This window comes from Carassius gibelio, chromosome B12 (assembly GCF_023724105.1).
Source record: "Carassius gibelio isolate Cgi1373 ecotype wild population from Czech Republic chromosome B12, carGib1.2-hapl.c, whole genome shotgun sequence".
Lineage (NCBI taxonomy): Eukaryota > Metazoa > Chordata > Actinopteri > Cypriniformes > Cyprinidae > Carassius > Carassius gibelio.
Genome location: NC_068407.1, coordinates 12,217,336 through 12,236,055, shown reverse-complemented (window position 1 = coordinate 12,236,055; position 18,720 = coordinate 12,217,336). Strand labels below are relative to the sequence as shown.

Genomic DNA, 18,720 nt, shown 5'->3' with positions numbered 1-18,720 from the left:
CATCGGCCTTTATACTCTAAACCACAGGATAGAGCCAGCACCATACTCACTTTGAGCTGTACACACACAAATGGAGCCAGTTACCAGGAAAACTGAATTATGTAGGAGACTGTGTGCATTGACCAGAAAATTTGAGTTTCCCGAAGTGTCACTATGTGAAACAAAATTCTATAAACACACACACACACACACACACACACACACACACACAGGAAAGGAGCACAGGCAACTTTATACCAAGACACACTGCACAAACTTAACTTGTGAGCATTATGACTAACATCGTCGTAGCTAATGAGTCCACTAATAAGCCTGGACTCTCTTGGGAGACAGTCTCACCGTTTCTCTTCTCCCTCTGATTGGTTTGGGTCCTGCTCCTTGGGCATGTGTTCCATTCACCTTATTTCCATCCAGCAGCCAATCATGTGAGACTGAGGCGGGCCCCACCTTCGAATGCACGCCTGTCATTCGCGGGTTGTGATGAGTCAGATAGTCATCGGACGGCTCTGCGGAGCGACACTCGCAAACCAAGCCCGCCTCACTCTCCAACTCAGATGACCAGTGATAATGCAGCAATATGTGATGAGGTCTGCGAAAAGAAAAAAGAGAAAATCTAAATTGGCATGTAATCAATGCAGAATGCTGCAAGAACATACAGTGATGAAAAAGAATCTGAGATCAAACAGTAAGTTCACAAAACTTTGGGAGTAGTGGAAAGCTTCCTGGGGAAATGCTAAAGTTTTGCGAACTAACACAATGATTCATGGGCAACGCAAAACTTTTGAGAGCGAATGCAAAATTTCTCGGGGGAGTGTGAAACTTTTGTGTGTAAATAAAAATGTTCTCTTGGAGGTAAAAGCTATGAGGTAATTGTTCCTCCAATCCCACAGTTATTTTTAGGAATGCTCAATACAAACTATAAACTAACTTATTGATAAATTTGTTATTTATTTATAACTTATCTTATATATATATATATATATATATATATATATATATATATATATATATATATATATATATATATATATATATATATATTCATAGCATTTTCACTACCATAGTCACTAAAATTGAGAGTTTACAAATAAAAGTAATCTTATATCAGTGTATTAATTCCTCCGATCTCACTTTTTTTTTTTTTTTTTTTTTTATGGGGCTCAATACAAACTATAAACTCATTCATTCTTTCATGGTAAAAATATTCAATTACTTTAAATAGTAATAAATAAAATAAAAACTCCAGTATAATAACTCTATAATAACATTCTACTCTGAAACTGAGTGTCAGATGTGTATGCATCCCCCTCCTCTTTTAGCTGTCTGTCCCATCTGACATGCTACCCATGAGCTCTCCGGAGCATCACCGGCTCACTGGAGACAGCGTGCACACTTTCCAGGAAGAAATTATCCGATTAGGAGGTCCGTAATCCCATCTTTTCCTTAACCACATTCTCTGTGCAAACCCAGGAGCTCACGTGCACCACTAGGCTGCTCTTTCACTTCTTTGGCAGCAACAATGTGTCTTAAAACCTGTGTAAATCACAAGGCCTTGACTGCCTCGATAATCTGGATTAGGTGGAAGGATATTGAGAAAAACGACAATCGTGGTTCCATAGGTCACAGATTCTGATGAGCTGGACCATTTAAACGGTAACTTGATGTAATCGTCATCGTTTACAGTATTTTAACTGTGCATTTAGACTTAATTGTGTATGCAATCTGTGCTGAAATTGACATACAAGTCTAAACATAACAGATGAGATTAGACAAAGGAAGCAAACATGTACAAGTAAATTGGGGATTTGGCAACACAGCAAATCGGTATCTAAACTTAGTCTCTGTTTTGCTGTTGTCAGAGGTCAATAAGGTCAGACTAAGAGTCCAAAAACAGCCTCTGATCCAGGATTCCTTTTATATTGACTATTTTCACTGACATATTATCAAAAATAATGCAGATATACAGTAGTTTTGATGTTGTGAGTGCATCTGTACAAAGTAAGTGCACAGAGGGAGCAGCTGCAGGAAAACTGCAAGACCTGAATTGTCCTTAACATGAGACATGCTTTATATTAAGGACTTCACAAACTAGCTCATGAGAATACAATTTAGCTCAGCTATTCCCGTCAGGTGCTCTGACAGATACATGTGCTAACAGATATAGTGTTCTGTTTGAGACGTGTTTTCCTCACATGAGTATTTCACTTTTGCATAAAGGCTTGTCCTGACAGCAAGCAAGTCTATGCTTAACTTCACAACTTCACGTCAAACAAGCGCAACAGAAAGGGAGCACAATAATTCTGACTAAAATATTCATTTTATATAGATTTTACTAAAATATTCGTTGTTGATTAAAAAATCTAAATGTGGAACAAGCAATTGCATGAGAGCAGTAGCTGTAAAAGACTAATTATTAATTATTATATTTAGATGAGTGAAACCGTGTTCCTCCGAGTTAACATTTAGACTATGCTTTTGTATTTATTTTCATTTCAGCTTAGTGATTTTAATGTCTGCTTATTTTGCTCATAATGTACAGTGTAGACTACACAAATAAATGTACCATATTCGCTTTAACAATCTTCAGTTTTCATTATTTGGGGGACAACATTGGGCAGTATTTTGAATCATATTTTTTTAAATAGTAAAATGAAAAAAGAAAGCCCTTTAATAAACAAATTAATCGATTAATCAATAAATAATCGAATCGCAGCCCTAGATTAATCATGGAGATTATCCATATTTAAATGAACATTTCATCTAAAAGTGGAAGTACTGAACATTCAGCCTTGACTACAGAAAATACCAATATGTATATCGTAATTTGCCATCATCCTAAAAATACAGAGATATGATTTTTGGCCAGCATCGCTCAGCCCTAATTCTTTCTACAAGTTGTCTGGCCTCATCTACAAAAGAGCCTTAAGTGAAAACTGATATATCGAGGCAAATATGCAAAGCGATCTGCTGACAGATGTGCATGGGTAAGTATATATCAATGTTTCTTTTGTATCTATTATGCTCACAGTTACTAAGTGCACTCCCCAAACACAAACCAACGTGGAACATGCCGTACGAGCCTCTGAATCCATCTATGAATGGGTGGCTTTGGACCAGAGAGGGGAATTAGATCGTTTTATTGTATGTGAAGAGAAAGAAAAGGATCTGGCTTAAGATCAAAGCTTGAGAAAGCCCAATCATAGAGCTGAGACTCCATGATACTCGTATAGTGATACGTTCGCATATCACTGCATCCAAACGGCTCATATTCTGACTGCAGAGGTGCTTGGTGATTCAAGCGCATGGCTAGTGAGTGACGCAACCCTTTGACAATGAAGCCAAGAGGACATTTGTTCTGCATTAGTTAATGCTCAGCTGGCCTATCATCTTTCATCGGACTTGCCTGTTCGCATAGTCGCTGGCCTAACAGGCCTTTTCATCTGCTTGTCTGGCTGATGTGTGTTCAAGTGTGTTCCCATCGATTGTGTGCGTGTGTGTGTAAAAATGCTTTTAAGCAGGTTATTACCAAACATTGGTGACATTTGGTGGGACTGCTGCAGCTAATCACAAAAATGAGTCTCCTATGATTAACAAAGGATTTGAGACAATTATGAGTAGCTCATGACATAAAGTACTTCATATGCTGATGCTGCCTCCTTATTGGTGGACAGCCCTTGAAGGGATTGTTCAACCAAAAATGAAAGTTCTTACCTGTATGACTTTTTTTATTGTTTAGAGAAAAAAAAATGTTCATGCTGCACTCTTTATAAAAGAGGATGGGGACTGTGGCTGTCACGCTCTAAAAACAGATAAAAACAAACACTAAAATAGCCCTCATTTAAAAGTCTTTAAAAGCCATACAATCACTTTGAGGAAAGAAGCAAAATTGTGGTTTCTATCCACTGAAATCTTGCTTTAAATGGTGATTTATTTGGTCAAAATGTACTTCCATCACCTTTTCAGAAGATGACTAAACATGAATTTGACTCCTCATTGATAAAGCCAACACCATAGCTTACAGGGAATCCAAAGTGCACCCAAACACCAGACCTGTTGGTTATTGGAGGATCTTCTTTTTCTGGTCTGTTAAACGCATTGGCCACCGCGTACCGTGCATGAACTGCTCGCTCACTCAGCGCGTAATGAGTGAGCGAGCGCCTGACTGAGTAGCCTAACATAAACATACAAGTTGGTGCTTTTTTCTTTTTCGGGTGTGTCAGGGGAGTTGCCTGTTACGTCGTTTGGGTTATTGGGCTACCTTGTTGAAGGCATATCATTTTATTTAACTTTTTCTTTTTTTTTTCAAATATAATTAATTAGTCCAACGAACCGTTCGGTACATAATGCGTACCGCGTACCGAACCGAAAGCCTCGTACCGAACGGTTCAATACGAATACGCGTATCGTTACACCCCTAATATATATATATATATATATATATATATATATATATATATATATATATATATATATATATATATATATATATTGGTAAAATCATATGAGTCATTCAGTTCTTAAAAGCTGAAGAATTCCAAAGAAACTTCACAGGAAATGCAGCAAAGAATATATTTTTTTGATTAACTCGCACTGTAGAGGAGTGAAAACTCATGCATTCAGATGACAATTTATTTATAGTGGAGGAGCAAGTTTTGTTCTTTTTTTTCCCTTCTTAACAGCTTTCGCTTGCTGTAGTGTATGGTGGCCCAGTAGTGCACAACAAAACAAAATCTCCACAACACAACGGAAACATGAAAACAAGCTGCAAACAGAGAAATGGGCACAATGCATTCAAAAGAAGCTGCAACACCACAACATTTTCACAACACAATGGAACCAAACCACAACCAAACAAAATTAGCACAACACAATGGCCATAACCAGCCATAACACAGCAAACTTGACACAACAAAACACAACCGAAACAAACCACACAACACAGCAAAATGCAATGGAAACAAGCCATAACACAGGAAAATGTGCACAATACAACATCTTTTTTCCTATGCAATATGTTGTGGCAATTTTAATGTGTTGCAGCAATTTTATTGTGTTGTGGAGATTTTGTATACTGGGACACTGTTGTAGTGGAGCTGAGGTGAAATATTATGCTTGCAAACAGTTACAGTGCCCATGCCTGTATACTGTAGGTCTACCTTTTTCTCCTGTTTAGTCAAGGTCAAAGTAATAAAGCCCCATACAATCAAACATACAGGATCTATAAATGTAGCTTTACAAGGCAGGGTTCCTGTTAAACATGCAACTGAGCGAGAACAGGGACAGGAGGTGGACCAGGAGAAAGAGAGAGAGAACACACCAGATTAAGTTTAATTCAGCATAGGGTCATAAACAGTAAAAAAAAAAAAAAAAAAAAAACACTGGTGTTTGCTAATTATTACTTTTTGTTTTAGTGTGTGTGTGCGACTGTTGTAAAAAGTGCAAAGGAAGCCAAAAATTCACAAAGGCCACATACATTTTTAAAGTGGAGCATTGCACCTGAGTATGTGCAGGAGTGGCTATGCTGTGTGTGAAGGGGCAACGCTTGACATATATGTTGACACAGTGCATACATTGGATATAAAAACTGCAGCAGGTGCAGCTGAGTAAGATTTTCGTCCTCATTTTTCTTGCTCTAAGTTTGTCGCTGCTTTCTGCATTTTCAAACTCGGCACTAAAACTTTTTAATTGGCAAGAAGAAAGTGGACTCTGTTTCTTTCTTCCTCTGTTTTCCTACGTTCTTCTTGCCCTTAATGCAATGCTTTTAAATGCTGGTTTGAAAGCAGCATGAAAAAGAATAATTAGATAGTTTGTTGCAGAGCGAAACAGCCTCTGTTAATTAGCCAATCTTTTTCACTCTTTCTCTCTTTTTTTTTAATTCAGGACAGAAGGCTCCAGTCTTCCTAATATTTTATAATTAAAATTATATTTATATAAACAATTAAACATCACAACCAGAGAACAATTAAATTACGCAATAAGTTATACGATGGTTGAAAGATTAAAAGGCATTTTCATCTAGTGCCATTTGACAGGTTGGCCGCTATACTTATGAACAGCTAATGACAGAGCACTGATGATCCAGGAGATAAAGATTCCGGACTGTGATTTGATATGATCTCAGTGAAGGCCACGCTGTGCAGATGTCATTATGCCAGTCAGAGGGCACCATCCTTTAATGATTGTTTCACAAAGAAGCCAACGCAAGATCCTTATATAACCAGTCAACCCACCACCTTTGAAAAAGAGCATATTGTACGTCAAAGAGACTTAAAAATGCTACTTTGCTTGACTGCCGATCTCAGCCTATAACTAAAAGATCTAATACACCTATCACACATATCTTTGCTGAGTAGCACCTTCCAATTAAAATAAAACTGAAGAAACACCTTCCTTTGTGAATGTGTGCCTGAAATACCATTAGAGCCGAGCACAGCCTCTAAAAACACAGATGGCGGAGATGGTTTTTTCGGACAAAAAAACCTTCAAGATAAATGTACACTAGTCAAATACTTGTAAACAAATAAATAGATACAAAATACTCACCAAAGGCAATTTTGTTTAATGCTGGACCCTGCCTCACTTGTCCTCCTTCCCAGCAACTGCTGTTTACATTAGGTGGAGTGGGCTGATAAAGTTGTGTGATTGATGGCTGGCTAAACTGCCTCTCTAAGTCACCACACGCCGGATTAGTGTCTCTCGGTAGTTGACCTTTTAGTAGATGTTACTACTACGTGTCAGGTTTACAAAGAGGGGATGAGAAATGGTTTAGAAAAGGACAGAAGAGGGAAGTTGAATGAGAAGATTGGTCAACCAGTTTTGGAAGGTTGGCTATTATATATATATTATATATATATATAAGCCAACTTTCCAAAACTGGTTATTTATTTATTTATTTATATATATATATATATATATATATATATATATATATATATATATATATATACTATATTTAGAAAAATACATGTTTTGCAATATATAATAATGTGTGAATTTTAAGTGTATAGATACAGAACAGATATAATCAAGTCAACGTCAAACGTAACCATCTACTATTGTTCCTCTGAACCTGTAGAATACGTCCAAATGGGCAGAGTAGGAGGTTCTTTTGGCAGACGTAGCCTCTTCTATCCAACACTTTGCTTTAACAACATTAAATCACCCTAGACATTTATTGCGTTTGAATAATCGCCATCTTATCTGAGGAGAAATTTACCTAGTGTCTGTTTAGCATCTTCTCTAGCTCAAGAATAAGGAAAATTAATGAGGTGGGTCTGCTCAAATGCAAGACGGAGATTACGCAGCGAGACGGCGGTTATCTTGCGTAAGGTCAGTCTGACAAAGTCACTTCCCTTAGGCACAGACGGATGTTTAGGGGGAAACAAAAAGGGGAAAGGAAGGGCATTGTGGGAAACTGACCCAACCTCCCCAACACACACAAACACTCCCCTTCAAAGAGCCATTGGCCTCCTCCCTCATTCCACCATGCCTTTGGCAAAGACGGGTCATGACGCTGCCAAGAATGTGACTGTATTCGAAAAACAAACTAGAGGCTTTTCCCTTCCCGATTTCGCTGTTTCTAAGGTGGATCAATCAAAAAAAAAGAAAAAACTTTGATGTTCTCTAAAGGTGGTTAAAAAGAAGATTCTGCGAACTGAGCTCTCTGTGGGTTTGCCGGCTTTGTGCATAGCTAAATCCGGCTCCATTAATTTTTCACAAGGCCAGTCAGTCAGGCATAAAAAACCTGAGATTTACTTTAAGATGGATGCTTCAGCGTTTATTTTTTATTACATATTACCGATAGGAATTGCTTGAGCCTAGCAACTTATCAAGTGATCTCACTGCAGTCAGATGCATGTTCAGTGTAAGGGAGGAGGCTGTGAACTTCCCCTCAGATCATGGCAGATGGCGCACTGCTCTTCCTCTGACGCAACGTAAAGCTGAACAGACTCAATGCACAGCTTTCCATCTAATGACCTACTTTTTAGAGCTGTCAACGTTAAACACATGCGATTAATTAAATATATGTAAAATGCTTATTCAATTTGACATCGTAAGTGTTTCATTCTGTGGGATTTCAAAAAAAAAAAATGATAGGAACATTCAGAGCTGATTAAATGTGATTGGAGCCACATTGGGTGTTCCGTACATATACATGCAAGTAATTGTGAAATCTAAACAATGCTAATATCTGTCATAATTTAAAAAGTTGTTCCAAACCAGTATGACAGTTTTATTTGTAGAACACAAAACATGTTTCTTTTTGGGCCCATTTTTTTCATGTGATTATTGTGTCATTATGATGTCATTATTGATTGAAAATTGGCCCTAACTCTCTTTGGCATGTTCATCATATGCAATATTCAAATCATGAATGAATGACTCTCTTAAGCCCTATCTTTCAATGAATTGGTTGACTCCACTCACAAACTGATTCAAATGATTTGTTCACAAAGTCAACTGATGGAGTTCTTGAGCTTTCAGTGAATCAATTATCTTTAAAAAATAACCTTTAAAAATTATAATACAGCACATAAATCAAATGGATTCGTTTTATTGGAATTTTATGTTTTCTTGGAGTCAAACAAAATACAGTAGTTGGCATGAGTAGTATGTCCAAAAATGAAGGTGAGTAAAAGAAGGTTAACTTTACCTCTAATTCAAATTAAGAGACATTACAAGTTCATAAAGTGTAAGGAATATTTTACTATGGATATAATGCAGTTTTCAATTTCCTATTTTTTCTTTTTTTAAGTGAGAAGAGTGATTAGCACTGATGCATAAGTTTACACTATGACTGTCTTTCACACAAACTACCGAACCTAATAATCACACATACACTTAAATTATTAATTTCCTTAAAAGGAACTACATGCATTACTATCAAAAACAATTACATTAACCGTGATTAAATATTTGACTCAACTGACAGCCCTGCTGCTTACACATATAATTAGCATGACTTTAAGTAAAAGATACTCAAGTGTAGAGAGATTGAAATGGAATGAAGCCAGAGGTCAGGGAGACAGCTGGGGTCAAAGGTCACCACTGTGTTTGGCCAGGAGCCCAGTTAAAGATCTATCTCCATTCCTCTTTACCTGTTTGTAATTCATACACGTCACCAGGGTCTGTGCCCGGGGCAGCGGTACAGAACTGAGATACCACGCGATAAAACTGCCGTCCATGGAGCGTGAGATATCTGACAGAGCTTAAATGCTCCAGCACACTTCCGAGCAAACACAGCAGGTGAGGTTTGGCAGTCAATCAGATAAACAGGTATAGTATTTTTATGAATGGAGCAGAAACCAAGCCAAGTGGAAACAAAGGGAATTCCGATGCGTGTGTATTGGCAGAGGCTGGGACAACCCTGTGACTCAGTGACACCCAGTAGGTTATGCTTGGAATTAAAGCAGATTGAGAGGTGTGGTATCTTGGCCAAAGGCCCTTCGATCTGCACATGCGCTGCCAGAGCATTCACTGGTCTGGGCAATCTCAGCTGCAGGCATGGCCTATCACTAGCTCTCTTTCACACTCTAATTCTTTCCCTTAGTTTCTCAGAAGCTGGACGTATACACAACAGCAGAGCAGGAAAAACCAGACATGACAGCAAGTCTCACTGACTTCAAACCCCCTTGGGTTGTTTGTGTAAAGGAACCATCAACCTAAAATGTAAAACTCTGTCAGCGCTCGCTCACCCTCATGTTGTTTCAACCCCGTCTTACTTTCTTTCCTCCATGGAAAACAAAAGACAGTGTTTAATGTTTGAGGTGCTCTTTCGACGTGACTCATTTAGGCTTGGAATGACCCGGAATGTATTGCGCAATAACCTTATATGAGTAAAATACTGAAAATCTTCCCCTCTGATTAAGTTCTCAAGTTTTTCACATTTAAAATTCTGTACATTTAACACAAGAATCAGTTCTACAGGGGAAGATTATCAGCAATTTTTAGCATAAATTTTTCTTCCGCTTACGGTCATATGGACGTTCACAAGAGAATGACGCTCAAGTAAATGACGTCGGTGTAGCGTAAGCGTAAGAAGTGGCGAACTCGGAAGCACCGAGAAGATAGCAAAACAAAACACCAGTCACGATTTAGAAGTACAAAACAAGGATTTGTAAAATAAAATACTGGAGGATTTCAATATAAACAGAGGAGATTTGTTTTCCTTTGCTTGAAACAAAACTCCGTTCTCACGAGACTAGCAAATTCTCATCGCAGCTTATACTCTACGCCTACGTCATACACCGGAACGCCACTCTCTCATGAATGTGGGTACTACTGTGAACGGAAGCTAGAGATTACGGTTTATATAGTTTAAAATATATTTTTAATTCTTACACAAATGCATCGATTCGATGCCAGAAGGCCTTTATTCATCCCACGGAGCAATTTGGAGTACTTTGTTATGATGGATTTATTCACTGCCATTTTAAAGCTCGGAAGAGCCAGTACTTTTTTTGATACAATTCAGATTGTTTTTGCCTAAAAAAAGAAAGTCTTATAAATCTAGGATGGCTTGTGATGGTAAGTAAATCATGGAGTGATTTTCATTTTTGGATGAACTATCATTTTAACAGATGTCTGCACTTTACATTAGCCAATATATTAATTTTGACTTGCTACTGAATCATTCAGACCAATTTGTGAACCAATTTGAGGAATTCATGCCAACAAACATTTAGTTTTAATCTACTTAAGAGCAATATTTAGTCAATAAAACATTTTAGAGTAGAGCAACTAGAAAAATGTTTCTTTCCTAAATAAATGACGTACAAGCTTTTATGAAAATGTTCAGTCATTTAACTGTGTCATTTCCAAATATGTATTTTCTTTCTTCTGTGGAGCTGATATATCAGGTTTTATAGTTTAGCATGGTATGGACAGGAAAAAAAAAAGTGAAATTTTTAAAAAATATCTTCTCTTGTGTTCTACAGAATTGCTTGCCCAACACTCTAGGTTTTCTTAGACTCTCGATGCTTTCAACATACACAGGAAATGACATCACATACCACAACAGCAGAAGCACTTTCAAGTTACACCAAGTCATGCAAGATGTAACCGTGTTAAAGGTGATCTGAGGAACTTCTCTCATTTCTCATCACGGCTCTACCACACAGCTCGCCTGTCACTTTGAGAGAAAACTGATGTGTTTATTACTGGCAGCAGTATTTGTGTCCTGTAAGTTCTCATAAAATACAGAACAACATGTCCAGTTGTTGCTGTGCACACACACACACACACACACACACACACACACACTGTGAAAATCCAAGAATCAGCATGGCATAAAACATACCAGCTGTTGGCCAAATGCATAAACACCAGAGCAAATAAAGTCAGAGAAATAAATAAGGCCATATTTATAAAGAAAAAAATCAGAACCATACACACTTGTACTGCAAAAAAAAAAAAAAAAAAAACCCGGACACACTGTAGACTATCATGCAGATTGTGGCGTGAACAGCCTGTAAATGCTTCTAGTGGGGCGCACAGCGACCCGCCCCTTGAAGCAGCCACACGCTGCTCTCCTCCTGCATCACGCCCCTACATCACCTCACCTGTCACCTCCACCCATCACCTCCTCATCTCAGTCACCTCCGTAATGAGCTATAAATGTAGGGCGCTGTGGCATACAGCGGGCCGAGGGCGCTCGCACGCACCCCTGAGACTAAAGGTGCTGGCGGGTGGGTGAGTGGGGGCCCTCTCCCGGATGTTGTGCAGCCTTGAAAGCCGAGAAGGTGGCGGCACACCAGGATGATGGCGCCTGTGGGAGAGGGCTGATTTTTTTGGCCCGGTGCCGGAGTTGGGACCCATCCTCCCACGCTTGTGTGGTCCTGGATCATATTAGCACCCCTAGTACACTTGGATATTGTACCTTCAAAATCCATAATACACATATGTAGAGGCTGGGTGGAAATTCCCGTAACGTTGCCTTAAACATGCACATGCTTGATGCATTTCACATCTCGAGGCAAAAACAACCTCTCACCCCATCAAAATTCAGGGCACAGTCACGCTGAAGCACATGCTGTTCTCTGGACTGTTTGGTTCTGTTTTATGTATAGAATAAAGTAGTTTGTCATATGAGTTCATCTTGTTCATAAAAAGAAGGGGGAAAAAAACTGGCGGGGAACTGAATGTGTAGAAGTAACTGAAAAAGACACTGAAGCATTACTAAAACTATAGTTTTAACTTTTATTTTTGTGGGTTTTTTTAGAGCTTGAAAATTATGGAGGATGAAGAGAAAATGGAAGGAAAAAATAAGACATCTGTTGGGATACTCTTTAATTTTAAGAACAACTTTAAAAAAATGTAGAATAGTAAAATGACTGATTAAAATGAAAACTCATTTTAAAAAAAAAAAAAACAGTCGAATGAATTAATGGATGATTCAATGAATTACAACACACCGAGAAATCAAAATCCCCTTGATATTTTCACATATAAGCGGTCAATGTACTGTAAAAGTTTCAGAACCCAAAACTTTCTCATCAGTCAAAAAAACTGTTTATGTTGAAGCCAATCTGCCAAAATGACAGTTTGTGGGATGTGACACTTTATGACATAATATGTGTGGCTAAAAAAAATCGCCTCCGCAGAGGTTCAACGCCTGCTTTTACATCACTGCCATAACGAGAGAGGCAAACGGAGGTCAGCGCAGAAATCAAGTGACAAAATGGCTCCAAAGAGAGCAAGACTGTGCAGTGCCAGGTTGTGCCAAAACCGTCTTTGCTTTGCCTTCCTTCCTTCCTTCTGATCCCAGTGTTAGGAAAGAATGGATGAATTTCATTTTAATGAAGTTCCAGACCATGTCAATAAGAAATTGGTCCTTTGTTCACTTCATTTTACCGCAGATTCATTTACAAATAAGGCAAAATAAGTATGTTTATTATTATTATTATTATTATTATCTCAATTTATTAATTATTTTCAAATTGTCCTTTTATCCATTAAGTTTCAACAGAGGTTTAAATCAATTATGAAAATGGACAAGGCATTAAAAATGAGAAGAAAATAAATAAAGTGTGGAGAAAATGACAGACAGATGGATAGATGGAAAGAGAGACAAACAGATAAATAGATAGACACAGACAGACAGACTGATAGATTATGAATTCATGCAAATCACACACAATCCTATTGTGACTGGATTATACTTCTCAGAGGACGCATGAATTAGATGAAAAACAGCAAGCAATTTTCACTGCCGTTTTTAAAGAGGTTGTGAGGAAAACATGTACAATAAACACAAATTCTCATAATCTTCTCAGAGCAAACTAGTCCCAGAAAGACGCAACAGGCACAGATATGCAGATAAGTGATAGCAGATAATGCAGGAAAATAGAGAGGTAGATACATGTGAAGGGGAGCCAGGAGATGGAGGGCTTGTGGCAAACTGCCCCAAGGTATGAAATGAAACATTTACTTAATTTTTTTTTTTTTTCTGTTTCCTCACTTTTCTGCATTCACTTCATGTCCTTTCACAGAGTCAAGGCCTTACGCCGCACAACGTTAAGGAGAGAAGCGAGATGAAAAACTAGGTGCCTGACAGCTTTTAGCAGGGAATTCATCATGTTTTCCTGTATACATTCAAGTCTGTGAGCAAAGCATCTGTATATGTCTGTGTATCTTAATCGGGTTGTTTGTGCTTATATGTTTGCATATATGTTTGCTTTTTGGGAATGTGTAGCTGAGCGGCCTCTGTCTGTTTTTAATAAATGTGCATGTATAAGACTAAGTCTCTGAGGATAACTCTGTCTATTTATTTTTAGGTAAACACTGTGCTTCCTCTGCCTGTGGATTGTGGGTAATGGGGTGCTACCTCCTTTCTCAGACATACATTATACATCGCATCTTCACCAAATCCGCAGCGCTGTAGGTATGGCCCCTGAGGACCCTTTAAACACCATGACCTAAAGCACAAACGGACCCTTTCTTATACAATAATAGTGTGTTTCTTACTCTTTTATGGTGCAGTGGCGTACAGAGGAAATAGACTCCAATTCCCAGAGCACTTGCGGTTGGACTTTTCGCACATGCTCCATGCGTTTGGCAGCTCGGGCTCCATGTGCTGCCGTAATGAGAAGCACCGGCCCCCGGCACTTAATCAACAGGACAGCAGTTCAACGTGGCCCACTAACATAGCATGAGACGGGTCAATCCCTCCTTCACACTGATGCCTCAGGAGAGTCAGGAAACATTATGGTGCATAAACATTGAAAATAACCGCACACAGGGGAGGATTGGAGAAAACCAGAGGAAGAGGATGGAAGGAGGATGAGGCCTCCTCTTCTTCCTTTCTTTCTTTCTAACAGCTGAATCTGCCAGACTGAAACAGTCTGCAATCAACAAGTGGCACCCGAAATCTAAACTTTTTTCTTCTTTTGTCTTATCAGAATATTAAGGCTTGAAGATTTCATTAGGGTTGTGTGACATTTATGATCTACAATAACATCGCAGTTGTTATTTTTAATTAGCTCACATTATGTTGCTCAAAAAAATTAAGAAAGAAAAATTAATGGTATGATAATGCTTATTAGAATGAAGTTAAAATGCTTCTATATTTTAAGTTAGGAAAGCAAAAAAAATATATACCTGTATGGGTCTTTGTTATTTTTTTTATTTTTATACTCATGATATGATATAGTTAAGTAATAACACATAAGCAAGAGGGCTGTTTTCCTAAATATTAGATTGCGAGCATCAACTATTTACACAACAGTTAAAAAACATTGGGCCCTATCTTGCACCCAGCGCAATTGACTTTGTACACCGACGCATGTGTCATTCCTATTTTGCACCCGCGCAAAGCGCGCTTTTCCCTCCACAGAAGCACGTCGCTAAACTAGTGAATGAACTTGCGCTCCCTGGGCGGTTCAGCGCAAAAAAGGAGGCGTGTTCCGGCGCAAACAATCCCTGGTGCTATTTTGCGGTTCCATTAAACAATTGCGCCACTGACCAGAAAAAACCTAGTCTAAAGTCAGTGGCGCGTTGCGCGTTGTTCATTATGCTATTTTAAGGGCGCATGCTTGACCATAATGTATAGCGTGCACAACGCGCATACACTTTGCTCATGTAATCTACACAGATGCAACAGTTATTTTTGCAAATCATAAATTGTTACACTAAAAAAATATTAACACATGAGATGACGGAAATCATTGTGGTGTGCCACGAAGATGTGAAAAAAAATAGGCATAAATCTAGCTTACAAATTATTCAGGCTAATTGTAGTAATTAAGGATCAGACCTGTTTGCCCAATAGTGGCAAGACATATATGTATATAAGGATATTATATACAAATTGGTCTGTCCGTCAAGAACCAGGAAAAAAAATCGATGAAACAATTGTGGCTATTTCCTCCCACGCCTGTTTAACCGACGCTATTTTGGGTGGGTTTCTCCCATCCCCATACAACACAACTTCTCTGTCTTTCACTGCTCTTACAAGAACATCAGTCTCCTCGGCTGTGAACCGCTCCTGGCGTGCGCCTGCTAAATACGCCATAATAATAGCAATCCATAATGGAACTTGCGCACCTGCTTTTAAAGGGAATGTTGGATGACGCTCTGATTGGTTTATTTCACGTTACGCCCAAACCACACCTATGAATAATGAAGCTACTTCAGACCAACCCACTTTAGATTTGCGCCGGGCGCAAGAGCCATTTATCCCGCCGGGAAAATAGCAACAGCGCCGAGACCCGCCCACAAAGTTACTTGCGCTTCGCGCTTTGACACTTGCGTTTCAGATCGTTTAAATAGGGCCCAATAAGTTAATATTGAGTGAGTATCATTGTAGACACAATAGTCTTTTTTTTCTTTTTCATTTTGCTGTTTCACCAGTGAAAACAGTTCCAAACAAAGCCAGAGCAAAACATTTATTTGTATTCCTCAGAGCAACACTGTGGTGTTTTGGTCCTGCATGAATCTGTTTAAATGAATCTAAATTAAGTTTCTAAATTAATCAACCATGTAGAACAAATTGTTTGAATGAATGAATCACTCAATCAATAAGGGACCACCTACTTGTGGTTTTAGTGACCTATCATGCGCAAGGTGCAGCACAAGTGTTTTTGCTAGTTTCAGCCCGACGCAGTTCTTATTTTCCCATCCTGCACCGTGTTGTTTAAATAGCAAATGCATTTGTGCGCTCATGGAAGTGCTGGTCTAAAAAAGAGGTGTGTTCAGGTGCATTGTTGGCGCGTTTCCATTTTGAGGATCTGAAAATAGACTCCGCTCAACATAGACCTACTCAAACCTGGTCTAAAGTCTGGTGCAATGTTTTTTCTTTGTTATGTTAAAAGCGTGTTAGTATAGGCAGGTCCACAATGCACGTACACACTGCTTATTTAACACACAGGGACACAAAGCAGCACACAACATGCCAAATATAAAAAATTAAAGGATTACAATGTAAAAGAATATTATTGTGTGGACAACATAAATATAAAGACTCATAATGGATAGTCATTGCATGTATCAGAATTAGGCTACCTATTTGCTCGAGCACGAGCAGCTCCGCCATTTAAATAGCAAAACCATCATGGCCTGAGCGCAACTGGCTCTTATAGGGAATGGGAGATGAGACTCTGATTGGATTATTGCATGTTACGCCCAAAAAACACACATTACTCATTAAGAGAATAGGTACAACCCATTTCGACCATGCACCCGGGCGCACTGACGTTTTCCCATTGTTAAAGTAGCAAAAGTGTATTCGGAAACACCCTGAGTGCGGAAACGATCTCTGCACCACTTCATGGAATGCACTGCCCTACTGCAACCGCATGCGGTGTGAACGCTTTAATCCGTTAACATGAGTGCTGAAAAAATACGTACTGTATACGCACTTCAAGTCATGGCCTAGTAATTAGAGAGTATGATTCCTAACCCTAGGGTTGGCAATATCACGACTTAGGTGCCCTTGAGCAAGGCACTGATCCCTCAAACTGCTCCCCGGGCGTCACAGCATTAATGGCTGCCCAATGCTCCAGGTGTGTGTTCACAGTGTGTGTGTGTTCACTGCTGTGTGTGTATACTTTGGATAGGTTAAATGCAGAGCACCAATTCTGAGTATTGGTGACCATACTTGGCTGAATGTCACGTCACTTTCACTTTCAAGTGGCATATGTGTGGTCCTGGCATTATGTTTGTGTACTCCGAGTCTCTGTGAGAGTGTGGGAGCACTGAATGGTTAAACACTGGCAAGAATGAAAAAGAAATGCAATATTTTGAGTAAAAAAGAGAGGTGATTCACTCAAACTGTTTGCAAAATGATGTCTTAGAGAAAGTTTTCAAATTACTTTAGAAGTTATTTAATGAAGAAACATTAGTTGTACCTCACCTTCACAATTATAATTATTTCACCTGTTCTGGACAGAGACCGAGACAATGAAATGAGAAACCTTTTACACCAGGCACATCATCAGTACTTACAAAGCCCATATTATCAGATTATTCTGTATGACCATATTTTAGATCTTTTAAACCTACCCCATACCTGAACTTAACTACCAGACTAACTATTAATAAGCAGCAAATCAGGAGTTTATTTACGCAAAAGTCATAGTTACTTGTTTATCTGAAAAACAATGCTACGGTCAGTTATTCTCCTTTGAAAATGTGCATTCCGTCATTGTTTTGGTTTGTGAAACCCACTCACAGTCAGTTCAACCCAACTGTATTTCGGCACCCTGGGTTGCCGGTTGGCAGAATAAAGTTTTTTTAATTTCATTCACCATCAAGTGTGCTCGTTCTTGTTGGTGTCGTCAATCTTGCAACCTGTGTGTTTGTCAAGTCTGAAAATGAGGGGGCCGGGTATAAAAACTCTCTCAAATATTTAACATTTGGACTGCAATACCTAGTTCAACCACTCGGTGTCAATCATACATACAGCACCTTTAATTTGACTGATTTACTACTGGGTGGGCAAACTGCCCTAGGTGGCACCAGTGGTTTGCTTCTCCATCAGAATGTGTCCACTCCATCCATACCATATGGAATCTGAGAGTCTTTGAGAGAACAGATGGTCCACTGGAAAAAAAAAATCTATTACATTAGCAGTAGAGGCCGAGTACACACACACAGAAAACACACATGGCTGGCAGTTGCTGGCTGCTATAAGCATACATTACACATGATCTTTGTACTCATGTGTCCAGGCCAAATGCAGGTAGAGGTGAAACGACTAAAGTGAGGTACTGATTCTGGCATATAATGAAACAGAAGGTGACGATAACTAATGCAGATAGGATTCAATTTTCAAGTCTTTCTTCCCTGTGAAGCAGATATGATTAGATTTACTGTAGGAAACCTAAAAAGCCTAGGCATGCTTCATTTCCAGAATTCTAGTCCATTTCGCGAACAGATGAGTGCGCAAACCAGCTGACCTTTCTTTTGAAGCACTCAAATCACTCGCTCTGTTGTCTGTTGTGTACAGTAGACACATAAGAGAAGCATATTATTGTCTTAAGAATGACTGAATTGAATTTTACTTAGAAGATGTAGTCAGCATAAACAAAGGTCCTCAAATGGTGGATCAAAACCCAAAAATGGGTCAGCTCAGACGGGAAAAACAAAGCTAAACGCAAATAATGCACTGCAACTTGTGGCTTGAGGTAGACATAGTGTTAACATCCAATAGTGAATGCTGTAGAGATGTACTACACTTGAGCAAATGGTTTTCATTTTCCAAACATGAGGTACATTCTTTTT

At 38.9% G+C, this 18,720-nt stretch overlaps 1 protein-coding gene across 3 annotated transcripts in view; it reads right to left on the bottom strand.

The window, feature by feature from the left end:
- The window catches only part of LOC127968850 (thyroid hormone receptor alpha), a 145,928-nt gene that overhangs the window by 30,931 nt on the left and 96,277 nt on the right, over positions 1 to 18,720 (bottom strand). For all 3 annotated transcript variants that reach the window (XM_052570209.1, XM_052570212.1, XM_052570210.1), the window contains one exon: positions 340 to 589. In XM_052570209.1, coding sequence (XP_052426169.1) covers positions 340 to 395 — 56 coding nt within the window. In that variant the 5' untranslated portion in view covers positions 396 to 589. The remainder of the gene's footprint in view (positions 1 to 339; positions 590 to 18,720) is intronic.